At 45.4% G+C, this 26,461-nt stretch overlaps 1 protein-coding gene across 5 annotated transcripts in view; it reads right to left on the reverse strand.

The window, feature by feature from the left end:
- PDZD2 (PDZ domain containing 2) overlaps positions 1–26,461 on the reverse strand; it is a 254,232-nt gene that overhangs the window by 82,227 nt on the left and 145,544 nt on the right. For 4 of the 5 annotated variants that reach the window (XM_082241726.1, XM_082241728.1, XM_082241727.1 and 1 more), the window contains one exon: positions 3,660–4,110. In XM_082241726.1, the coding sequence (XP_082097852.1) occupies positions 3,660–4,110 (451 nt within the window). Of the gene's footprint in view, positions 1–3,659; positions 4,111–25,206; positions 25,429–26,461 lie in introns of those variants that run through there. The other variant, XM_082241729.1, reaches the window with a different exon arrangement.

The raw sequence follows: 26,461 nt of genomic DNA on the forward strand, positions 1-26,461 counted from the left end.
ATTGATCCCCTATATTTTTCTAAAACTGGTGTTAAAATGAATTCCTTAATGCAACAGTGTACTGTTTCAACACATTTTTGTGGATTGAACCCTGAGCACCAAACAACAGAAGGGGGCTTTGATCATAATAACTTATTGTTAAAATTACTACAAGCAAGTATAATGGCATGAAAGAGAGACCACTAGAGGAGGAGGAGGAGGAGGAGGAGGAGGAGGAGGAGGAAGAAGAAGAAGAAGAAGAGGGGGGGAGGGGGAGGAGGAGAGTTTGGATTTGATGAGATGAGTGGGGCTGAGAGACTTCAAATAAGTGTGACTAGCCTAAGGTCACCCAGCAGCTGCATGTGGAGGAGCGGGGAAGTGAACCCGGTTCACCAGATTAAGAATCTACCACTCTTAACCACTAACACCACACTAGAACAACTGGCAAAATCTCTACTGTCAAATCTCAGGGCACTCTCCCATCAACAAAGAGGGCCAATTCACACAATACATTCTTAGGTGTGTACTTAAGACAATTGCAGTGGACAACCTATAAAAGTAAGGTGTGAATACAGTGAGCATGCATCATTCAAGTACACTCAGAAGCGAGTGGCACAGATGGGTGTTTTGGTACTCGTCTATCCTTGCAGATATCATGTGAGCAGCTTGGTTCTTTCGAGCAAGTGGAAGGTGGCTTCATTAGGGAAGGCTGCCTCACATTTTAAGATCCCACTTCATAGAATCATAGAATTGTGGAACTGGAAGGGACCCTGAGGAATATGCAGCTGTCCAATACAGAGATCGAAACTACATCCATTGCATTATCAGCACCACGGTCTAATCAATCTATCCAGGCATTCAAGAAAGAGGCAGTGAAGTTGTCTTTTGCAGGTGGGGGGTCAATGGCAGTTCATATTTCCTCTCACACCACAGAGCCAAGAAAGAAATTCAAGGTGGGGTAGGAAGGTAGTTAAAGTACCAAAAAAATAAATCAATTATGGAGCCAATGTGTTGAACCAAGTGCTGAGCCAAGATTCAGCCCGGGACTTCAGAGAGCTGAGTTCGATTCCCACGCAGCCACAAAGTCCACCTGGTAACCTTGGGCCAATCACGGTATCTCCCAGGGCCAAAGGGAGGGATTCCAACTCAAATAAGCTCCACGTGACATGATCTGGGGTGGTAGGAGTTGTTGTCCGCTGGTCACCCACATCCTTGATGTCGATATTCAGGTGTGTTTATCTCTCTTTAGTATCCTTCACAGAATCCAGGGCTTAGGGTTTAACATTGATAATAATAATAATAATAATAATAATAATAATAATAATAATAATAATAATTTATTAATTATACCCCGCCCATCTGGCTGGGCTTCCCCAGCCACTCTGGGTGGCTTCCAAAAAAATATTAAAATACTGTAATACACCAAACATTAAAAGCTTCCGTAAACAGGGCTGCCTTCAGATGTCTTCTAAAAGTCTGGTAGTTATTGTTCTCTTTGACATCTGGTGGGAGGGCAGGAGGGTGCCACTACCGAGAAGGCCCTCTGCCTGGTTCCCTGTAACTTAGCTTCTCGCAGGGAGGGAACTGCCAGAAGGCCCTCGGTGCTGGACCTCAGTGTCCAGGTAGAACAATGGGGGTGGAGACACTCCTTCAGACATACTAGACAGAGGCCGTTTAAGGCTTTAAATGCCAGCACCAACACTTTGAATTGTGCTCGGAAACGTACTGGGAGCCACTGTAGGTCTTTCAAGAGTGGTGTTATATGGTCTCAGCGGCCGCTCCCAGTCACCAGACTAGTTGCCACATTCTGGATTAGTTGTAGTTTCCGGGTCACCTTTAAAGGTAGCCCCACATAGAGCGCATTGCAGTTTCAGGACTAAGATGTTGTATGAGCCCGGGGGGGGGGGTTGGAAAAAAAAAAAGCTCAATCCAGCCGGTGGTGTTTCCAAATGACTCTTAAAAACAAAGGGTGATTGCATTAGTTCAGGTGCTTGCAATGGCTTGATAGAATGTTTAAGGACTTTGCCAAGGAAATTATGTCAGCAGCTAGGCTGCTGATATAGATAGTTCCCTGGAGCTCATTTCTGTTCACAGGCAGCAATAACACGAGTTTTTCAGCTCATCATCTGCAAGGCCTATTTCGTGCCTCTGCATTCTGCAGCCCTTTAATCATCGAGACTCGCCAGGCTTCATGTCCCCAGCAGGTTCCCCCTCTCCTGTTATGCATGGAAAACAAATAAACTCCGCTTGCTTTCACTGAGGGAACGAAATAATGGGAGAAACAGTTTGAAGTCAGAACTCCAATAAAAAGCCGGGCAGGTCCAGATAGCTCTAATTGAGGGAATGTGGAGCAACACATCAGTATTTCTGATCTCTACAATGTAGAGGTGTAGGAGACTGCAGCCTGTGCTGACCCCCTTACTTGTAGGAAAGGGGTGTGGGCGGGGTGGGGTCCTAAGGACCAAAAAAGAGAGGAACAGATGACTGCATATGGCCCCTAGGCTTGCAGTTCCCCATCCCTGCCCCAAATGCCTTCACATGGGGTGGTTGCTGTTGCTGGGATACCGATCCCTTGCAAAGGGATGCACAAATTTCAGCCAGGGACCACACTAGGCTTTGGGTTGCCAACCTTCTGCAGTTAATGTCTAGTTATGTCTCAGGACTGCAGTACTGAAACTACATGGACCCTGAGGTCACACTCGCAAGGCCCTTCTTTGTGTGCCTCCCCCATGAAAAGTCTGGAGGGTGGCCACACAAGAATGGGCATTTTCTGCAGTGGCTCCCTGCTTGTGGAGTCCTGTTGCCTTCATTATATATATTTTAGGTGACAGGAAAAGGCTTTCCTCTTTAACTAAGCCTTTGGATGATTAACATCCGATGCCCTTTATTACTGGTTTGTTATTGTTCTTATTTTTATTATGTGTTTTGTGTTTTCTTTATACAGTCATTTTACGTTTGCTTCATGTTATGTTCTTTCAGGTTACGTCCCATGGCGACCCGGAAGTACTGGAAAGGGTTATTTCCGGGTTTCGCCATCCGCGCATGCGCAGAAGTGCAAAATGATGTCGCGCGCATGCGCAGAAGCGCTGAATCGCAGCCCGTGTGTGCGCAGACGTGCCGCTGCGGGTTGTGCTCTTTTCATGTAGCGAATGGGCCTCCAGAACAGATCCCGTTCACAACCCGAGGTACCACTGTACAGTCATACCTTGGTTCTCGAACGCTTTGTGACTGGAACATTTTGGCTCCCAAACGCAAACCCGGAAGTAAGTGTTCTGGTTTGTGAACTTTTTTTGGAAGCTGAATGTCTGACGCGGCTTCCGACTGCGTGCAGGAAGCTCATGCAGCCAACTGGAAGCCGCCCCTTGGTTTATGAAAGTCAAACGGACTTCTGGAACGGATTCTGTTCAAGAACCAAGACACAGCTGTACTGTAATTTTATGCTGTGAACCGCCCTGATATCTATGGCGTATATGGCGGTATACACATGTAATAAATAATAATAATAGAGACGGAAGGGAAGAAAGTCACAATGTAAGCTTTGCGCTCTGTAGACAATCTACCTGGACCATAATTCCAATGGAAACTGCTTTGTTATTGAACCACCTATGCTTCTGGTTGGTTTGTTTTCAATTAAGGCGACACCAGGAGCAATAAAAATGGGGAATTAAAAAATTCTTTACCTGCAGCGAGAGTTCACTTGAGGTTAGGTCTAGAATCCCTCCGTCAGAAAGGCGGGAGCGGTATTGCCCTGCTGGAAACGGCGAGTCAGCTTTTTGAAGTCGATCCTCCAGTTTGCTTTCTGTGCTGGATGCCTCGGGGTGCAACCCATCCATTTCCATAAGGGTGCAATGTCCATTTCCCTGCTCAGTCCTGGAGCTGCCTTTGCCGCTTTTGTTGCCTTTGCTTTCCTTGCCCCCGGGAGGAGTTCTGGTGATGACGCCAAACTTTCTAGTCCTTTTGCCATTTTGTGCTGTCTTCCCGCTGGGCTCCGAGGTAGGCCGGGCTTTGGGTTCGTTGCTGCTGCTGTTGCTGTTGTTGCCGTTCGACGGAGGAAGAGGAGCCTTGCGCTTGATGCGACGCAACATGATCAGGTAGATGAAGCCGCCATTCCAGCACTGGTCAGCAAGGTAGCTGCAAGAAATGAAGGAGTTGCACACATTAAAAACACCCCGTTGCAAAATGCTGCGTGTTAAGCTCTCATCCAAGTCCTTTATGTTGGAGGGAATGTCAACAGAGGTTCATATTTCCTTATGTGGTGAGAATGCAAGCCTGTGCAATTATTTTGGGAAATGGTCTTTGAAGAAGTCTCTTCTATTACAAGACAAGATGATACAACCTGACCCAAGGCCTGCTTTATTAAATCTGTTTATAGATGACCATAATTATTTACTGCTTAAGGACCAACTAAACTTTTCCACATCTGCAGCTAAAAATGTATTTACACAATATTGGAAAACAGCTACTAACATACGTACCATAATGTTCTATGGCAAGCATAGGCAAACTCCGGCCCTCCAGATGTTTGGGACTACAATTCCCATCATCCCTAGCTAACAGGACCAGTGGTCAAGGACTATGGGAATTGTAGTCCCAAACATCTGGAGGGCCGGAGTATGCCTATGCCTGTTCTATGGCATTGGCTGAGATGCTCTATGGTCATGGAACGTAAATCTGATGGAAAGACAAAAATCATTGGGCTCAAACTAAGGGTGCTGGGAGTTAGGCTTACAGCAAGCCTTGGAAAACTAACACTGCAGCGTTTTTTGAAGACAGCACAATGAAGCTCGTATATTAAATCTCACCTCCAGTCATTAGATGCCCAGGTGCCAATTGGTTTATCATAATGCTTTTCTGTCTTATCACCTCAGCTGCTTCGTCAATAAAATGAGATAGTTATAATACAGGCCTATTTTACAGGGTTGTTAAAAGGTTTGCAAAGCTAATGCTTGTGAAGCACTTTGAGCTCTTAGGGAAAGTGTTGTGCAAAATCTAAATATAATTTCTAAGACTTATTTGCCTAATTGGGGAAGTAGGTTCCTATAACTCTGCTTATCTGCTCAGAGAACCTGAGGCTTGTGTAAAATGTTGAATTCTCTGGCTACCTGTAGACTCCCCAATCTGCACATCCCATTTGCTCAGCCCATGGTAATCCAGGTTTTAAGAGTTCTGTGAATAACATCAGAGACGTGCTCCTGCATGCAATCAATTTCTATGAAAGATTTAAACATGTTGACACCACGGAACAAATGAGAACCCCTGAACAGCATTAAGTAGGACCGAAGCTGTATCACTTCAGGCAAAGAAAATCCCAGCAGATCTTAACAGGCAGGAGGAAGCCAAGGTGTTGAAAGAGAATGGGTGGTATGGCCCTTGGGAAGAGCCTAAACACCAGGCATGGGGAACTACAACTCTACACCATCAGCCTTAGCAAGCATGGTCAAGGCTGATAGGAGTTGTAGTTCAACAATATGGAGGGCCAATAGTTTCCCATCCCTGCTAGTTGCAATAGGAACAGGCAAAGCTGTGTTATAGGCCCCATCTGCACTATATGTTTAAAGCAATACCATACCACTTTAAATAGTTACGACTTCACCCAAAGAATCCTGGGAAATGTAGTGCTGAAAGTTGTTAGGAGACCTCCTATTCTGCTGATAGAACTTCAGTTCCCAGAGTTCCCTGGAAAGAGGGATTGATTGTTCCCACTGGAAAAATTGAAACTTGTAACTCTATACATCCAAAGCAGGCATTCCAGCCCAGAACTATGGTTCCTCCACTAAAATGACGTTTGTTTGTTTTTCTTACAAATCAAGCCATATATAAAATGTATCTATCATCTATCTATCTATCTATCTATCTATCATCTATCTATCTATCTATCATCTATCTATCTATCTATCATCTAATTTCTATACTGCCCTGCACCTGAGGATCACAGGGCAGTTTAGAATATAAAAATACTTAAGACAGCTACAAGCAAAAACAATGCTTCCCCCAAAAAAACATACAATTAAATAGCCCATAGATTGTTTAATTAGCCAAAAGCCTGGGAGAAGAGGAATGATTTTGCCTGGCACCAAAAGATGTGCAATGAAGGTGCCAGGCGTGTCTCCCTGGGGAGAGCATTCCACAAGCGGGGAGTCACTGCAGAAAAGACCCAGTCTTGTGCAACCACCCTGAGAGTCACAGCACTCTGCTCACCTGAAATCCCCAGCAACCTGCATTCTGAGACATCCAGCCTGCAGCGGCGCAGGTGGGACCCCATTGTGGCTATTATCCTCTAGGAGAAGGATGCTTCTCCACACTGCTTTCAGGTGCCCCTTCGCATCCCATTGACTTTTCCCGCCTGGTTGGGGCAAGAGACGGAGTTCCACGCACCCAGCTCTCAGTGCAGCGGCTGAGACTGGATGCCGCAGCATCATGCAAACAGCGGCTGGATTCAATCAAGTCTCTGTTCCGTTCTGGCAGCCAGGAAGCCAAACAGGACCCCAAACCCCACTTTTGGCAGCTTGTAAAGTGCTTGAAACCAGCCAAGCTTTCAATGAATCTGGCCTCAGAGTATTCAGAGGGTTTTGTGTTTTATTTTTCAGTGTTTAAAATCCAAATACCATAAGGATTTCAGTTGGGGTTATATGGGAATTTGCTACGCGGTTCACTCTGTATATGTTCCTCTCATTATTAACTTGGAAGCCCCGGGCTCTCATGGAAAGCTATTTATTTTTCAGTGCTGCTTTCATATTTCAAGGCGGGCTTTTTGTTTTGTTTTTGTTTTGGGGGGTGGGGAAGAAATAAAATATTATTGCTAACCAGATTTCAGTTGAGCTGAGATATTGAAAACAGAAACTGCAATCACTGCTGTAGAACTGGAATATTCACTTCAGTTGGTGATGGGTGGATTCAATTAAAATCCTTGACATTAAGAAGCTGGTAAGTGATTCCACTTAACCAACCAGTTCTTAGTACTTCTGAGTCACTATGCTAAATCATTATACCACAGATTCTCTAACGTGTCTGCAGTTGGTCTTATTAGTACAGGATTTCAACAGTACCCAGGTGGTTCTCTGAATGTAGCTAGGATGGAATTGGGCACATGTAGTCTTCAGCCCCATCCCCAAAGAGAGAAGGGAAACCTGAAACCACCCAATGAGGGCTTAGCATGCTCAGTGTCATGGATGGGTTGGCTGTAGAGGAATGGTGGGAGGAACCAGCCGGGGAACCCCCAGGGGAAGAAGGCTCAGAGCCCAGGGATTGGTGGTGGGACAACAAAGAGGGCATTGAGGGAGAAGACTGGGGAGAGGAAGTGTAGGAAGCTGAAGAGTAACAAGACTTAGTGAGCTGGGAGAGTCTGTGGCAGAGAGAAGTCCGGAAGCAGGGGAAACAACTGAAGCAGGAGAGGAGGGAGGGCAAGAGGCAGGGGTGAATCCATTCTACTCCCTTGACCTCTATTTTGGAACTACTCTGGGACTAAAGAGAGCCAGTGTGGTGTAGTGGTTAAGAGCGGTAGTCTCGTAATCTGGGGAACCGGGTTCGCGTCTCCGCTCCTCCACATGCAGCTGCTGGGTGACCTTGGGCTAGTCACACTTCTCTGAAGTCTCTCAGCCCCACTCACCTCACAGAGTATTTGTTGTGGGGGAGGAAGGGAAAGGAGAATGTTAGCCACTTTGAGACTCCTTAAAGGGAGTGAAAGGTGGGATATCAAATCCAAACTCTTCTTCTTCTAAACTTGTCCATGTAGCATCACACCATATAGATGGATTTATATCTTTCACCCCAGCCCTAAGATAGGCCATGAGAAGCCCTGGACTGGATAAAAGTAAGCAGAAAGATAGTCGTGTGTGTGTGTGCGCACGCGTGGGCACGCTGCCTATAGGTTGGAGGAACAGTTCCCCTGCTTGCCCTAATGCACTTGTGTCTGCTAGACCTTTCACACAAAAATCCATTTCTGGTTTCTGTTCTCCTCACCCCCATTTTTCTTCAGTTTAATTTGCGGGGGAGACTCATTGGTCTTGTCAAACAACTGGGACCTTGGTGATCTACTGTGATCACCCAGAGTTCAACTGGTCTACCTTTCACCTACCTCTCCCTTAAGGGAGCTGTGGACAGTCCAGATCACCTCCTCACCATGACATCATCAGTAATGGCCCTTGAGCTTGAACAAAGCATTCAGATGGTGCCCTGTGACTGCAAGGAGAGTCATACTCTGAGCTCATCCTTCATCCCACTATTAGTAAGCACATTAGCTCTGTCATATTTCAGGTAAGGCAGGATAATCGGCCTGAGTGGTATTCTGCTGCTTCTTCTGCTCCTTCCACCCACCCACAGCTCCAAACCACATCAGATGCAGCAAATGCAGAGTTCACATCCAGCACCCTCTGGCTGGGCTTTAGGGAGGCAACATGACCATATTTGAGGCTCTGCTACCCAGAGCGTTTCTGTATTGTGGTATCCTAGGAGAGCTATGCAAGCCATCTAATTCATGGTGCAACATGAAGCAACTGGCTCGGAATAGCATGGAGTCTTTGACAGCCATGTATGGCGCTGACTGGAAACACAGATCAAACATGATATTCAAACTCTGCATTTACTGAAGTATCCTGCAGGGAGGGAGAGCGGGGCCCTGAGCTCAGTTCCAAAAACAGCACTGCCCACCCCCTTGGAAGCTGTCCTTATATGCATCCAAAACCATCCCTTGGCTGATACAATCTACACGCACTTTCGTCGAAAGTAGGGTGGTCAAACAAGAAAAAAATTACTGGGTGTTCAATGACACCCATCCTTCCCCTGTGGGTGTTTTGCAAAGGGTGGAGGGAGGGACATAAAGGCAGACCCAAGTAATTTCGCCCCAAAGAACTGTAAAAATAAGATGGCAGGCATGTAATTAATTCTCCGGTGTCCCTTCACACCACTTGTGTCATAGGGCTTGTGTTTCAATCCCATGCACCAGGTCCCATCAAAACTTCAGTGACACACTGGGCTAGAATGTGCTTCACAAAGCAATTATTGTACAGTACAACGCAAGGCTATCGCTGCCTCTCCTACACTCCACCCCTGGATCCCTTAGTATATCAGGCAGCTAATCCCCCTCAATATTCAGGGGGCATTCGGCTCCACCCCGGCTCCTTGCGGCATCGCACAATTTCAGAGTGTCATATGGCATCATATGCGTGATGTCAGGGCATCGTATGAGATCACACAGCATCAACACAGGCCCCCTCAATCCTTTTGAGAAAATGGCGCCTCTGCCTTAGTGAAATTTTATAGGCTATGGAGGATTGAAATAAATGCACTGACATGCGCAATCAGAAAGGGAGGCTTCTGTTATGGTACATCAGGCTATTTGTACCATTCCCTTTATTAATGATGCTTCTGCTATGAATGTTGTTGGTTATGCAGCCAGAACGGCACTACCTGTGCACAAGATGGAGGAATCAGCAGGCTCAGCAGAATCCCCCAGTTTGCAGAAGTAAAGAAAATAAAACATTTTGGGAACTCCCCAAATCAGCACGAAAAAGACAGAATGCTGATAAATTCCTCTTGCATCATCAAAAGAGGGAACAGATGTGCATAAAATTTATATGCATACGTAGAAACTAACAAATAATTGCTATAATTTAAATAGAAATACAATATAACTCACCTCTCCCTACTTATGATTCTGTAACTTTAACCTGAATTCAGAACAGAGAGTCATTCAATGGACTCCTTCAAACAGAGGACTCCCCTCCATAAAATCAGACACAGGCCCGCCCTATCAAGAGTTATTTTTCAGCAGAGAGAGTCAGCCTTCGTAAGGAAGATCCTCATCTCCTTGATCAGTCACACTCCTTGGCATCTTCAACTCAGCTCTTAGCTAAGGCGTCCATTGTGATGGTAGTGCACAGTTTGGTTTATTAATGAGGACATCTGTCTCCCACCCATGGCACTACAGTTAACATAAGGCCTCTGAAGATCAAGCCCTGAAAGGAAGATCTCATCAGACAAACTGGGACATATTCAGAAGGCAAAAAAGTTATATTAAGCTCCCGTTTGGGGGCATTGTGCCACAAAGCGAACATCAATCAGTTCGACTCAGCCAACCCTCCCCGTTTCCTAAAAAAAATCACTGCACAGTCCAGACTGCCACTGTCGCACATCTCTCAGCTGTACTCATTTAATTGAAGGCTTTCAGGGTGGCTTCAAATAGTAATTTTAGTTGTCAGGCAGCTAAGTGGTTTAATTAGTCATTTAATGTAATAAATTCTTGCCTCCTCTTTCAGTTGCCATAAGGCTGGAAACTAGAAAAAGGTATCACAAACCTGTAACCTGCACTCCACACCCCTTCAATTAAAACAACCGCATCTCCACAACAGACACTGATCTCCTCTGCAAACCCCAAATCAGTTTTTGATTTGAAACGCCCCCACCCGCATCAAGCTATGGGAAAGGCGGTTCCGAGACTTCACCGAGAATTGAAGAATCCTAGCCCCTCAGGTAATTCCAATTCCCATGTCTGTACATCTTCTCAGAGAGAGAAATTGTAAAAGCTGCTGAAAGTTAGCTGTAGTAAAGGGCCAACTAGATGGGGCCTGGGAGACTAATTAAAATGTAATAATTAGCAGCCTTGTGCAGCTGTCAGAAAGATCAGGGAAGTGGCACTTTGGGCAAGGACGATCAACCCCTTTCTTCCCTTGCCCTCTCCCCAGTCTAAGTGACCCCCAACTCGCTTATAAAAGAAAAGGAGGGGGAAGATGTGTGCCTTCTTCCACAGTGCTTTCAATTGAGGATCTCATCCAGTCTGCAATTTAGAGAAGGCACAGGAGCATACAGTATTTTTCTTCCCTCTTTCTTGCCCTCTTTCAATCACATTTCTGCATGCCTTTCAGGATGCAGGGCCGGCCCAAGCATTAGGCAGAGTGAGGCGGCTGCCTAAAGTGGTCGTAAAATGCTGGGAGGATAGAACCATGTGAGTGACGTGAGCTGTTCTGTGCCCCCCCCTCTAAACTAGCCCCCAGTCCTTAAGTGAAGGACTGGGTCAAAGTAAGAGTCAACTGCCAGTTAGGTTAGCTTCAGGACATGAATGAGAGGGGATGACCTCTGCCTCAGGTAGCAAAATGAATTGGGCAGGCCCAGATTTGATTTATCATACACCACCAAATAACTGTAACTGTGAACCAACTGAATGGAGCTGTGTACAAAGTAGGCATGCCAAAGCCGTACATCCTTTCACTTTTTAAAAAGAACCACTGTAAGCGGATTACTTTGCATAGCCTCACAGCACTGAGAATTTGGCTCTTTAGATATTTCTGGGCTACAACTCCCATCAGCTCCAACCAGCACAACCCATGATCAGAGATGATGGGAGCTGTAGTCCAGCAACATATGGGGGGGTGTCCCAGGTTTCCCATCCTTGTTAGAGAGTATGCAGCAATAGGGACACGGGAAAACAGTACAGTGTTCTGCAAGGCTGGGTTTTGGTGTTATGTGGCAGAACATAACTACAGCAAGCATCTTTCCTGGCAGCTGGGTGAGAGAAGGAGAAACCCATGTCTGTCTCCAAAAACTGTCTTGTGGGCGACAAATCTGCTAACATTTCTCCTTCCCATTGTTTCTTCCAATTTCTCACGGCAAAGAGGTTACACCACATCCCTGAAATCTGCAACAGTCCAATAGCTTAAAGGGTTTCATGGCACCTCCAAGACTAGTAACCGTATTGCACCATGAGCTTTCATTAAATAGTCAGAGTACATTTCATCAGGTACACAAGGAAGTGGGTTCTAATCCGTGAAAGCTTCGGCTACAATAAAGCTGTTAAGCCTCAAAGGTGCTACAGAACTCCTTGTTGTTCTTGCCACAATAGGCTAAAACAGCTGCTCCTCTGGAACCTGCCTGTGGCTGTGAAGTAAGTTCCCATTACCCACTGTGTTTTTACTCTCAACATCCAATTTCTTTTCGCATTTAGAGAAGAGTAGTGGAGAACAAAAGACACCGGCTTGTTCCATCATGTTATATTGACCGCAATGAAGACACAACCTGATCTTTCGCAAGCGACTCCTCCAAGCTTAAAACTCTAGAGGCATTTTGGCTAGTAGCCACTCTCGGAGGCGGTATGCCAGTTTCTGGAGACCACAGAAGGAGAGAGGGCTGTTGTGTTCAGGCCCTGTTTGTGGGCTTGCCATGTTCAACTGGTTGACCACTGTGAGAAGAGGATGCTAGACTAGATAGGAATCAGGGTTGATCCAACAAGTCTCTTCTGATGTTCTTATCTCCTTATGTTTTCAGGTGATGAGTCAAGCTGCTTCTAGGATCAGGTGCTTTGCTGTTCTGGGGAAAGTAGAAGCCCTGATCCCTAGATCTCCTGCCCCTTCTACAGACGTATTTAACACTATTAAAAAAGACTTTGCTTACAGGGCAGCTGGGCAAAGTGAAGTGCCATATTTGTTGCTCCATAAGACACACTTTTTTCCTCCTAAAAAGTAAGGGGAAATGTCTGTGCGTCTTATGGAGCGAATGTGTGGTCCATCGCTGGCTCCCTTTCCGGCGCCGCCCCCTTGCCCAGGCCTCCCTTGTTGGATGTTCTGCAGGCAGAGGCTGTTTGATTCCCCAGCGACATGTGACTGGCTGATTAGATTGTCTGGAATTGGCCTCAAAAAAAAAAAAAATATTGCCATGACCCCACAGAGCTAAGGCACCCACCAACCTAATTTGGCTAGAAGAAAAGTTAATGTTCCAGCCCCACTAAATCCTCTTAGCACCCCATAACCTGAGCGCACAAGCCAGAAATTTTGTTTTGTTTTGCTTTCTTCTCTGCAAGTTGACCTAAATTTGCATTAGATATGCATGTGTTCACATATGCAAATCAAATGCAAAATCTGGGTCTGTGCCTCAAGCCTTTTATGTACCTGCCCAGGGCCCAGTCCCACAACCCCTTTTGGCAACCAGGGTTGTCAGTGACATACAGCAAATATGGATTGCAGTGCCGGTTGGTCAGCGGCCGCAGAACATGCAAGCAGCGGTCAAGGTCACCACAGGATGACACACACAAAATGCCCGCCACAGGTTGTGAGGTTACCTCAAGCATTGGGGTCATTGTTAAGTGGGCAAGCTGAAATGTGTGCTTTGATCATCCTGGTTACAACACAGTTGGCAGCATTCTGCATAAATCCCCAAACATCTAATTCTGCCCTGAAAAGCCCCCAAGATAAAAAATGCTGTAGACTGAAAAGTGCCAGACCAATAACTAAAAATAGCTACTCCCCACCCCACCCCTGCAATTGTTTGCACAGGTTTAAATTTGCATTGGGGTGCAAAGGAGACATAGAGAAGGTGCCCTTCTTATTGCTTCTAACTGTTGCCAAAGGACAAAAGCAATGGAAGGGAAAAACAACCAACAAACAGAGAAGCATCCTCTGTTAAGGATCACGCTATCTTGTTTCTGCCACACAGGCTGAGTGCTAATTGATGCTTGTCGCTGGCTGTAAATCAACATGCCTGCTTCGCTGGAACCCCTTTTGGATTTCCAAATTGGAGCCGAAGGATGTTTACTTATAACGACATTTCGGCAATTAATTCAATCTGTCAATTTCTGTTTCATAGGGTTTGCAAGGACTCGGCAAAGCAGGCAACACCTGTTTCCACAGATAATACAGGCACGCTCCAAAAGACAAATCAGCAGCTAATACTTTAGCCTCTGCAATAATTACTTTTAATGAATGAGTCATAGTACAGAGCAGGAGACAAACACTGATCCTGCTTAGCCATGCAGGCTAGGTGCCTTCCAACATCTACAAAGGAGGACGTTAATGTTGCGTTTCCAAAACAGAAACCCTAATCAGCCTTTGTTAAGGAAAGCTGGGTGTCTCGCAAATCACTCCCAAGATCATAACCATACAATCAGCTCAAAGCATGCTGCTGCCACTCGCTGCCCTTGCAGGATAGTCCTGGAAGTCCCAATTCAAGGATAATAATCCAGTTCACATTACAGATAGGTAGCCGTGTTGGTCTGCCATAGTCAAAATAAAAAAATTCCTTCCAGTAGCACCTTAAAGACCAACTAAGTTAGTTCTTGGTATGAGCTTTCGTATGCATGCACACTTCTTCAGATACACTGAAACAGAAGTTGCCAGATCCTTCTATATAGTGAGAAGGTGGGGAGGGGTATTACTCAGAAGGGTGGTGGGAATGGGAGATAGGCAGATAGCTGAGATGAGCCTGTTGACGACTCTTAACGACTGTAATAGGTCTTACAGGAAAAGGCAAGGGGTGAGAAGGTGAGAAATGGCTTAGTCATGTATAATGAGATAAGAATCCAATGTCTCTGTTCAGACCAGGTCTCTCCATGGTTTTTAGTTTGGTAATGAGTTGCAATTCAGCAGCTTCTCTTTCCAGTCTATTTCTGAAATTCCTTTGTAGTAAAACAGCTACTTTGATCCAGTTCACATGTAACAGATGAAGAAGATAGCCTTGCTACAACCTTGGGGTGGACAGTTTCATAGTGTATCAGTGGTCTTTAGCTACAAAAACTAAATAGAATCTCATGTCCAAAAGGAAGATATCACTGGATACTAGATGCTGGAGACAGACGATAGGGGAGGGTCTTGATAACATCATAAACTTTCTAGAGGCAACTAGAAACTCTATGATAATACACAGCTATAGGGTTTTGCAGCAACACCATACTGCAAAGAAGTGGGTAATCAGCAGTTTGAAAAATCAAGGATATTGTGGGCTAACCAGCCTCATATAAGCAACATGCTGAAGTTTAGATTATGCATGCAGGGGTTAATACCATAGAGTAAGCTGTCCTGCCAGGCTTAGCTATGTCCAGTTCTCTTCACCTTGGGAGAAACTAGGTAATCAAGACTTTATTCTTCTCTAGTTTATATGTGAGCTTTGGTGTGTGTGAGCAGCTCTGAGCTGCTCCTTCCAGCCACATGGCTCTCACAAGCCATTCTTGAGTTGCTATACAAATAATTTAAGAACTGTCACCACTAAGCTACGTTTTACTACCTGTGCAACTTTCTAAAGCACATGAATCTGACCTTTGGAGAGTTTGTAAGTAAATCACTTTTTAACTTACCAAAACTGTGGTCCTTTTCCTATGCTTGGCGAAGAGGGAAACTTTTTAAGGGGTCATTTTGGAACTCACTTTGGGGGGAGGCATATTTTGAAAGTGTGTAAGAGCCTGTATTTCCACCCTTTATTTTACTGCATATTTTGTGGTTTTAAGTCTCTGCTGGGCTTCTCTCACCAAAGAGTGATTGCCCCAAACCAGGATTTTGGCATCTAGGGAATTATTTTCTCTCTCTATATATATATTTTTTGCACCTACAAATATTAGGGTAGATTTACAGGTGCTCCTAATAGCAATGCCTTCTGTCGGTGAAGTATACTTTCCTCCCAAAATTTTTATTCTTCTCCCTTATTACACGTGCAAATCTACTCATTTTGCAACAGTGGAAGAATACTAATCGTTCCACCAAGTATTAAGTGGATTGTGTTTCATTGCAGGCATGATTTTCTGATTTCTATGGTAATTTCTCCTTGTGCAAATATTTACATACCCTGGGCTTTGGATATCATGGCCCTTATCAATCGAGGGTTTTCTTAATTAAGTCTGCCAGACCAAAGTGAGAGCGGCTTTTATGGAATGGGCATTTGCTCTTAAGAACAAACCATCATCTTATTTCCACTATGGCAACATCAAACAACCCACTGAAACACTTTCTGTCCCTTTAATTTATGTTTGGATTTGATCAGGCTCCTTATCCCATCACTAGTCTCACAGAGCAATTCAAGCCCGGGTTTTCTTCCATTTCCTCTTCACTAGTTTTGTAAACAATGTTTCTGTGGGATGGAAGCTGTTGGATTTTTAAAAAAAAAACTCCCAAAGCTGTTGCATTCATATGAATTGAGAATGAATCAGTTGTTGGCTACTTTAATAACATGCTGGCATCAACGAAGCTTCACAGAAGAAGACAAAAGCCAGTGAATGAACAACCTTCATTTCTGACTTGCTGAGCCAACCATGCCTTGATATGGGCTGGAACAAAGCTCCAAACAGAGTAATCCAGTAGGTTAACACCTCAATGTGCTGGAGAGTACACATGCCTAAGTTACAGTAGACTATTGGGGCCTTTCTATGCTACAGTGGTACCTCGGTTTTCGAACGTGTCCATTGACGAACGTTTCGGAACTCGAACGCCGTAAACCTGGAAGTAAATGCTTCCGTTTTTGAATGCACCTCAGAAGTCGAAAGCTTCCGCTGAGTGTATATGTTATTTTTCTCAATTTTCTCAGTTAAATTTGCAGGCCGCCATTTCCGCCTCGGTTTTCAAATGTTTAAGAACGCAAACGGTCTTCCGGAATGGATTATGTTTGAAAACCAAGGTACCACTATACTTTCATTTAACACCTAGCCACACCGGTAGCAAACCTTCCCAGCAAGCACGGCATTTAGTGCCACTCAGGTGTGTAGCATAATATATCTATGGTGCCTTAAACACCTTTGTGGGCTTTACCTCTAGCCAGGAAGCAGCCACGGTTGGGAGGGACAAACTGGCATGTTCCCTCCCTCCTGGTCGATCATTCAGGAGCTTCAAAAGCTTTCTTCTGCCCGAACATCACAGCGACCGATGCCAACAGATATTGGCGCACTTAGGGATCCACAGAGTGTTCGCAGTTTGCGTGACAGACCTCAGCAACTCAGCATTTTGGCTAATCTACTTTATTTACATATAAACACACACGGAGCACTGCAACATGGCTTCTCTCTCTCTAGCATCAGACAGCAAAGAGAATGGACAAAGGACAATAGTCCCACTTCACAGCACACAGTAACACAAACATCCTGTCTCCGTCACTTCCCACTTTGTGGAGTCAAAGCATACACCGTCATGTGAAAGACAACAATCCCATGACTGCAATCACGGGGCAGGAATTCTAACAGTGCAGACACACACACCCCATCCAAGGCATAAACCTGCTTGTCCCCGGCAAGGTGTGTCACAGACTTTTGTGGGACCCTGTCTATAGGCTGGCCACCCGTGACTTACCTTATTTTATTGGCTCACTGAGCAGATGCACCGCAACAGTTCCAATATGGTTACATTGCCCTAAGTGACAATGACAGTTCTGCTCAGAAGACCATATTGCGATAACCAGTAAGTACATCCAAGGGACTGAATATACAGGCATACTGAAATACACGGGCAATATTTTATTTTTATTTTTTTGTGAGCTGGGCTTTGATTGTCACATCTCTTCAAATCAAATGTTTGTCCTAGTAACAACAGCCCACATTCCCAGATAGCAGCGGCTGCTTCAGACTGCTGTCTTTTCTAAAACATGGGCTTCATCTGCCTGTGTGTTTCATCAGCTACCTAAAGTGGTCAGATAGCGGTCACCCATTAGTCAGAGTTCTTAAGTTTAAAAGCCCTGGGTTATGACATCTATAATCTTGACAAAACACGCTGACACACAGCTCCAGTCCAGCCTGCAAGGCCTTGACACCAGCACAATCGAGGTCTCGGCAACAGCAGCACAGAAGTGCCCTTGTGCATTGTTAAAAATTAAAACTAGCTTGCATTTTTAAAGTGGCAGGGATGAGGTAGCCTCAAAGTCCTTTACATCACTTGCAACTCCTGCCTCATCTGAAGAGAAATCTTATCACACGACTGCTACACCAAAGATGATGTGTTCGAGGCCAAGATGGGCCTGCAAGGAACAATGGGGGAATCTGTCAATTTTGCTTCTCACAGTTTTTATTTTTTCCAATGTTAAATTCAGTTCTCCACATTTTTTTTAAAGTCCTCATGAAGATCCATCTCTCCTGATATACATATTTTTGTATGCAATTTTTCCTCCATGTTCTGTTTACAGAATTCTTAGGGCCATTTCCTTAGTCCATGATGGAAGCAGAATACAAAACTAGGTGGGTTTCCTGGTCAGATCCAGCAGGTTCTCTCCCCCCCCCCCGCCCAAACATCAACCCAAAAAATCAGATCTGAATGCCTGCCTTCTTCAGTTCTGATCCCTCTGATCCCTCTTGCTCAGGGGATGTTAGAAGGCAGATCTGGATGTGCTTTGCAGTAGATCAACAAGGATTTCTGATGGCTAATTGTTCAACAAAAACGACTCCTTTCCCACACTAAATTACCGTATTTTTCGCCCTATAGGACGCTCCGGCCCATAGGACGCACCTATTTGGGGGGGGGGGAAATCAAGGGGAAAAAATTGATTTCCCCCCAGGTTTGCGCAGCCATCCCCAAACGAGAAGAGGGAGACGGAGCACTTCGTCTCCCTCTTCTGCCTTCAGGGACAGCCTCCCAAGCCTCTGTGGGGCAGCGCACTGCGCTGCCCAGCAGAGGCTTTGCGCAACCATCCCAAGCTAGAAGAGGGAGACAGAGCGCTCCGTCTCCCTCTTCTGCCTTCAGGGACAGCTTGGCCCGCTATCCCGCGAGCTTGTGGGGCTGGAGGGGGGAGAAGCAGGCTTGCTTCTCCCCCCGCCAGCCTCCAGATCAGGTCGGGGAATAGCGGGATGGAGCTTCGCCATCCCCCTATCCCCCGAGATTGTGGGGCTGGCGGGGGGGAGAAGCAGGCTTGCTTCTCCCACCCCCAGCCTCCAGATCAGGTCAGGGAATAGCGGGATGGCGGCGCTTCGCCATCCCCCTATCCCCCGAGCTTGTGGGGCTGGCGGGGAGGAGAAGCAGCCTTGCTTCTCCCCCCGCCAGCCTCCCGATCAGGTCGGGGAATAGCGGGGTGGCGGCGCTGCGCCTCCCTGCTGTCCCCAGCTTTTGGGTGCAGGCTGCTGCCCACAAGCCTTGCGAGCCCGCGGGACCTCCTGCCGGGCTTGCAAGACTTGGGATAGCTTCCTGAAGCCTGGAGAGCAAGAGGGGTCAGTGCGCACAGACCCTCTTGCTCTCCAGGCTTCAGCGAAAGCCTGCATTCGCCCCATAGGACGCACCCAGATTTCCCCTTCATTTTTGGAGGGAAAAAAGTGCGTCCTATAGGGCGAAAAATACGGTATACTGCTGAAATGAAGAAAGCTTAGGGCAAGTGATGAGAAATCTGTGGCTTTTCAGATGTTGCTGACTCCATTTCCCATCATCCCCAGCCAGCATGGCCAATTGTCAGGGAAGATGGGAAGTGTGGTCTGATAACTTCTAGAACTTCATAGGCTCCCCATTCTTGGCTTGGTATACAGGAGTGGAATTGTGATTGCAGACCACAGTTTGGAAACCCCCGGCCATAAAGAACTTAGGCCTCAAATATCTGAAAGACCTCTTTCTTCCCTACAGACCCTCTCAGGTGTTAAGATCAGCAGTGGGGCCATCTTGGTAGTTCCACCACCCTCAGAAGCTCAGGGTGGCAGCACCCTAGGAGAGGACATTCTCTCTGGCAGTCCCTAAACTGTGGAACTCCTTCCACAAAGAGATGTGTCAGGCACCTTCATTTTACAGTTTCCATCAGCTGCTGAAGGTGTACCTCTTAACCCCGGCCTTTGACAATTGAGATGCATATTTTTAGGACAGACCATACTCTCATGGTAGTAATTCATTTTAAACTGTTTTTAATGATGTGTTAAAATTTACTGTAATCTGCCCCAGGACCTGAGGGTAAGGGTGAAAGGCAGGTAGTAAACTAAAATAATAATAATTAATAGCCGCCTACATGGCACTGCTAGGGCACTCTAAGAAACAAAATAACCAGAACAGTTTTGAAATTAGTGGTGAAAATCAGTGCTGTTTTGAAAGGTTCAGCCCACTGACTTGATCCAAAATGAAATCTGATTGTATCCAAACATAGACAAAGACCTGCCGTTTTATCTCAAGAATGAGCAGGCAAAATTAGGTTTACAGTGGTACCTCGGGTTAAGTACTTAATTCGTTCCAGAGGTCCATTCTTAACCTGAAACTGTTCTTAACCTGAAGCACCACCCTAGCTAATGGGGCCTCCTGCTGCTGCTGTGCTGCTGGAGCACGATTTCTGTTCTCATCCTGAAGCAAAGTTCTTAACCTGAAGCAATATTTCTGAGTTAGTGGAGTCTGTAACCTGAAGCGTATGTAACCTGAAGCGTATGTAACCTGAGGTACCACTGTAAATTAATGTAGTTTTGAGAGCCATCATTTGCGATCTTGATTCAAGATGGAGTCACATTGTCTCCAAACATAGATGAAAACCTGCTCCTTGATCTCAGGAACCATCAGGACTTCCTTGTTTTCATCAGAGAAATGTTGGGAGGGTGTGTCATGGTTGCGGTTAAAAGGTATCAAAATGCATAGCAAAGAGACAAACAACTTTCCAAAGTATATGGAAGATTATTATAGAGCATTTAAAGAAGATGAGGCAGGAATTTCTAACCACCATACCTCATGAGCATGAGCAAACGAAGGATATTTTGAACCTAACAGTCATCAGGATGAAGTGATCCTATGTGATTTTGAAGTAAGGCCTCGTGGGGCTTTGTGCCATTTGAGATCAACATTGGCCTCAGCCTGTTTCATCAGATTCAGCTCTCATGAAGTAAGCTCTTGCCATGATAGCTCACGCCACTCATAAACCACAGCACTTTTTGTCTGTTTGAATTATACAGTTCTTGCTTAAGGGCTGTACAACCAAATCCCAAGCACAAGGCAGCAGGGGAGTGATCTGACTCACAGGTAAGATGGGGAAAGGGGCTGAATTATTCAGGCAGGAGTGTCTGGGAGCTGCACAGAAGAACATGCCAAAGCAAATAGTGTGCTAATCCCCAAGGATGCATGCTTCCTTTAAGATGAGAGGTTTTGGCAAATTCCTACACGGAAATAGGAATCTGCGTATAGGTCTTTCATCATGTGCAAATGAGATCTTAAAGGTGCGAGGTAAACAAAGAGGAAAAATAAAAATTATAAAATCTAAGCAAGGCAAGGCATAACTAAGAAATGTCTTCCCTACACAGCTTTTATTCTGTGCCGCGACGCACCAGTAAAAATTACCTTATTTTGTGATTTCAGGTTTGAAGTGCATTAGAATTGATTTGAGAGCACTAAAGCATGCTGAAGTGCATTTTGTGGTTATGTCTGTTGCTGTTTTTAATTTCTTTCGCTGCAAGGAGACGTTTGGTAAAGGAAAGGGCTAAGATTGGAAGGACGGAAAGAGATTTTCATGAAAATCTTCATCAGCCTCAGCAGACAAATATAGTGGTACCTCGGGTTACATACGCTTCAGGTTACAGACTCCGCTAACCCAGAAATAGTACCTCGGGTTAAGAACTTTGCTTCAGGATGAGAACAGAAATCATGCTCCGGCAGTGCGGCGGCATTGGGAGGCCCCATTAGCTAAAATGGTGCTTCAGGTTAAGAACAGTTTCAGGTTAAGAACGGACCTCCAGAACAAGTACTTAACCCGAGGTACCACTGTAGTCACCTTTTTCCATTGTGTCCATTTTGGGTGAGAACTGACCTCAAATCAGTGCAATCTTCCCAAAACTGGTGCTGATGGCACTGCTGCTTCTCTGTCTGTGACAGGTGGCAGCAGGAGAAGCAGGTAGGTAGTAGTGGCGGCAGCAGTGGCGGCGGCGGCAGAAGGCCAAGCAGCCCTTCCTGACACAAGATGCCCCTGAACACTCGCCGTCTTCAGAGCCTACCTGGTACCCACAGTGGCATCTTTGGTACCGGCCAAAGAAGTTTCTGCTCACCTGGATCTCCTAACATATTTAAAGATTTTTAATGGGTAATTACTGATTACTATTTTAGTCTATGTTCTGACAGTGTTTACGCATATTATTTGACATTATCGTAGCCCTTCATGCCTTTCTATTTTTCTTGTGAGGCTGAATGTTGCTGTACTACAACTCCCATCATCCATAACCACTGGACATGCTGGCTGGGACTTATATGAGTTGAAGTTCAGCAACATCTGGAGGGCCAAAGGTTTCCCACGCCCAGAGGACTAGCAACTAAGAAACGTAATTCAAAAATAAACCCAGGAAGTTATCTAGAGATGTACAGTGAGCGTTAGATTCTTCACCAAAGCAAACACCATTCCCAGCTGGGATGCCTCAAACAACAGGGAGCCTGATTCCCCAGAGATTAAGGATTCAGACCCATGGCACCAGACAAGGTGTTGCCTATTGCATATTTAGAACATGTGGTTCAAAGGTATGCTAAAGACTGTGGCCTCTTTATACAGGCACTGATTTCTTACACATCCTTCACCAGCCAGGATTGGTCCCACTCATTGCAATGGAGGCAGCAGAGCCATTCATGTAGTCCTGTATGCGGCTATGCTCCCACGCACATAAATGAATGCAGTGGCCTGATTACATAAAATCTCTGTGGGGATCTGGATCACAGTGGCATTTGATGGTCATTTGAATCATATGGTGGGAAGGGAAGGGGTGCCCATTCCACCTTGCTGAAGATGCTGGTACCCACTTCCTTTTTATAAAATGTCCTATACCAGGACATAAATACTATTCCCTGGACATAGAATTCATGGCATCCTTAAAATTCCCTCCCATGGATAAACCACTGTCCTTATTGGTTTCAAAAAGCAGATTCTTAATTTAAAGACTCAGCTGACAGGCGTTATCAATTATGCATTAAGAAGACCACATGAGGCCATTGCCATTTCCTTAAGAGCAGTGTGCACAATTTTTGCAAGGGCTTCCATAATCTGGGCTGATGGCACGTTTAACAACCCACAGGGCGATCATCCTAGAAGCACACAGACCTTTAAAAAGATTTCCAGGGCTTCTGTATTTGTGGCAGGCGCTACCCTAGATTCCACCAAATTTTGGAGGTGCACAATGGTTGCCCAGATGGTGGCGTGCCATACCTTGTGGTTAAGACATTGGGAGGTGGGTTCCCAGTTAAATATAAACCTAGCTACTGTGCCTTTTGTTGGAAGCCAATTATTCAGAGAGGAGACCCTGAAAGACATCCTAACAGAGTCTAGGGATAAAATGAAAGCACTTGTGACACAGAAGCTGGACAGGAAGCGTACTAGATGATACTCTCCATACAAATTCTCCCATTCTTATAACCCACAGACTTATGCTCCACCATATAACCAAACCTTTAACCAGCCCTTTCAAGCATTCGACAACACTGAATATTCAAAGGATGCCAATGTGATCAGAAGTACTTGAGAGAGACACCGTTCTGCAACGAAAACCCTACTCCCACACATAGCTTAAGGAAGCCAAAAACCACCCAGAGTCCTAGGCCAGATCAAAGCCAAAACTCAGTCACCCAGTGCAGATATCTTGCTGGCTCCCTCAAACCACAGTTTGCAAAATTTGTAGCCAACCTTGGGAACACAAGCTTGGTCCTACTCTCACACCTTTCCCTCATTTGCCTTACCCATAGTTTAGCATTGCACATGCACTAAAGCTAACCATGGTTAACACGAAACATAAGCCGCATTCTGGCATTCGTCTGAACCTGTAAGCTGTAAAACTGGGGAGGGGAACACAACACACCAGCACACAACAGCTCCAGGTATATGGGCTGCTTTTCAGACCTTCCTGGGATTACTGAATAGGTCTGAAAAGTTCTTTAAGCGTGCTTGATTGAATGTATTAGGAAACCCTCCCTGTAATCCGGAATCCTGATAAGATCCTGGCAGGACTGGGAATCCCAATAAGATCTGAAGAGCAGCCCATGCACTTGAGGATGTTGGAGGTTAGGTTTTGGGTTTTAAAGCTCAAAATTGAACTCCCTTCCTGCTTTAAAAACTGCTCCACCTTCGAAAGTATGTAAAAAGTTGCTAAAACCTAGGAGTTCCTGGGACTTCACTGCGGTAAGTTTAACAATTCAACCAGACAAAGGCAAGAACAGCTGTTTGCCGCATTTTTTCCCCTCTTCCCAAAATTGTTCCTTGGCAGGGCTTGCATTGTTTTGAAGTCAGCCTCGTTCATTATGTCTGAAGAAGAGATACGCAGCCTGGTTTACTGACAACTAAACCCCATCGACCTCAGTGGGACTTGCACCCTAACACGTGGACCTAATACTGCAGCCTTCAAAAAGAGAATCTTATTTATTTCCTGGAGACTATTGCCAATGCATCTAAGACTGTATTATCTGCGCAAAAAAGGAGGAAGCTCAGGAGCCTATGAAATTTTGGATATTTTTAGGTTATACGCCAAGCGTACGAGGCAAGGTACAGAAACAAGCCTGCAGTCCTTGTCCACCTCTTCTGGACTGCACCACTGTTTGCACTACAGCGTAGTAGACTTGGGGTTGCATGCTCAGTCTGCCACATATGCCAGTAGATTTATTATGTCTGGACCACGATGCCTAATTATTAAGACTTTTTTTAAAAAAAGAAGAAGTGCAGTTCTGGAATATATTTATTCTAAGTGCAGCTTTGCAAGGAAGAGACCAAGTTTAGTAAAACCTATTCTACTTCAGTTGCAGTGATAGATGAATACACTGTTGTTCAGAAGCACAACATGGTACTTTTCAATGCTGCGTGCCCAGATGTTGTGGGGCTAAGCAACGTACTCAGTGGTCGGGGATGATGGGAGTTATAGTCCAACACTGTTTTAGCAAACAGAGATATATGCAATCGCGAACACCAGTAAGGAACCAAACAATTCACTCCCAGACCTTTTTTTCACAACCAAGGATACTCCTGGGCGTTGAGCACAGCTTTGTTCAATTGCAGAATACTTCCCTTAAGATATTTATTTCATTACTTCCATCTTCCACTGCTTCAACACTCAACAGTAAGTTCTTGTCATAGTCAGTGAAATCAACTGATTTCCAGTATAAAAACCCCCCCCAACTATCCCTGTGCTGGGCTGATGCTTAAAGCATGGGATGGTTGCCAGTTTGTCCACCGCATTTAAAAGACAGATTAATGCTGTTACATATTGTAGTTGCGTAACTATGCTTCCAGATTTCAGCTGTAGCCACCCAGAAAAATGCAACGATGAGAAATGAAGAGATGAAAAATGGTATTTTCAAATATAAATAAAGGATAAGAACAGAAGAAGCAACTCTCTCTCTCTCTCTCTCTCACACACACACACACACACACACAAAGTTTAGTGGGTAACAAGTCAACCATGTTGCAGACTTTGCTAACAGAGGAATCAATGTCTTCTTAATGCATAGAATACAATGCCAAACTTTTGGTAAATGAAGCTAGCAGGGAAAAGGAAAGAAACAGGGAGATTCTCCTAGCCTGGGAAGTTTACAGGAACTATTTACAAGTTGCAACAAATCTGAAACTCAGCAAGGTTCGCATATCCTGACTTCTCCTTACCTGCTGGAAAATCCTGCTCTGTCAACCAGCACGGCCTGAAATCCAGCTGCCTTAGAGAGGAAAGAGCCCGTCTTCATTTATCCTCATTATTCCACCTGCCATTTTACAAGTTTACTTGCTGCGAGGAGGAATGTGAAGCACGCCAGGGTCCTGCCCCAGACTTCCTGTTGATGCTCCATGCTCCAAGTGCGCCCCACATCTGATTTCGCCTCTTCGTCCTCCACCCTGGCCTCCTCCTCCACCTCCTTTGGCACCAGCTTGCCCCGCCCAATCCACGCTGAGCATTTCTCATTTAAGAATGCTTCCAGCTAAATGGCGCTCGTAAGAGAGTTATCTATTGCTTTGGCTGGGCTGCAAGATGAGGCATTTGTTTCCAACTAATTTTTGGCACGAGCGCAGCAGATGTCAAATAAAGGGAAGGAAATGCAAACGTTGTCGAGAAGTATTGGGAAAGGGAGATAAAACAAACACCTGTATAAGACCACCAGATGTAGACGTTAGTTGATGTCACTCCCCCCGCTTCAGTTTTGCTGGTGGGATGTCACATACCAACGCAAAATGGCCCTTCACGTAGAAAGCTAGCAGCTCAGTTCTGTGTACATTTACGGAAAATTAAGTCCCAGTTTGTTCAGCTGGGCTTAGTCACAGGAAAGTGGACTCTGTCTGTATTGTAATCAAAATGTCAGACAGAAGAGTTCTAGCCTAGTGTCCTCCATGATATGCTGGTTTTCTATGTGCAGGTAGTTTTTACTTTTTTAAAAAATGAAAGAGTATGTAATCATGCTATCTTCACCAGCAATCTGCAACAGTACAGGCCAGACACAAGTTTACCTCCTCAGTGACAAGCCTTAAAATAACTAGAATTTACAATACAGTAATGTCTTAAGGGATGTGGGTAGCGCTGTGGGTTAAACCACAGAGCCTAGGACTTGCCGATCAGAAGGTCGGCGGTTCGAATCCCCACAATGGGGTGAGCTCCCATTGTTCGGTCCCAGCTCCTGCCAACCTAGGAGTTCGAAAGCATGTCAAAGTGCAAGTAGATAAATTGGTACTGCTCCGGCGGGAAGGTAAACAGCGTTTCCGTGTGCTGCTCCTGTTCTCCAGAAGCGGCTTAGTCATGCTGGCCACATGACCTGGAAGCTGTACGCCGGCTCCCTTGGCCAATAAAGCAAGATGAGTGCCGCAACCCCAGAGTTGGCCACGACTGAACCTAATGGTCAGGGGTCCCTTTACCTTTACCTTAATGTCCTAATAC

The sequence above is a fragment of the Podarcis vaucheri genome, assembly GCF_965113315.1.
Source record: "Podarcis vaucheri genome assembly, chromosome: 11".
Taxonomy (NCBI): Eukaryota; Metazoa; Chordata; class Lepidosauria; order Squamata; family Lacertidae; genus Podarcis; species Podarcis vaucheri.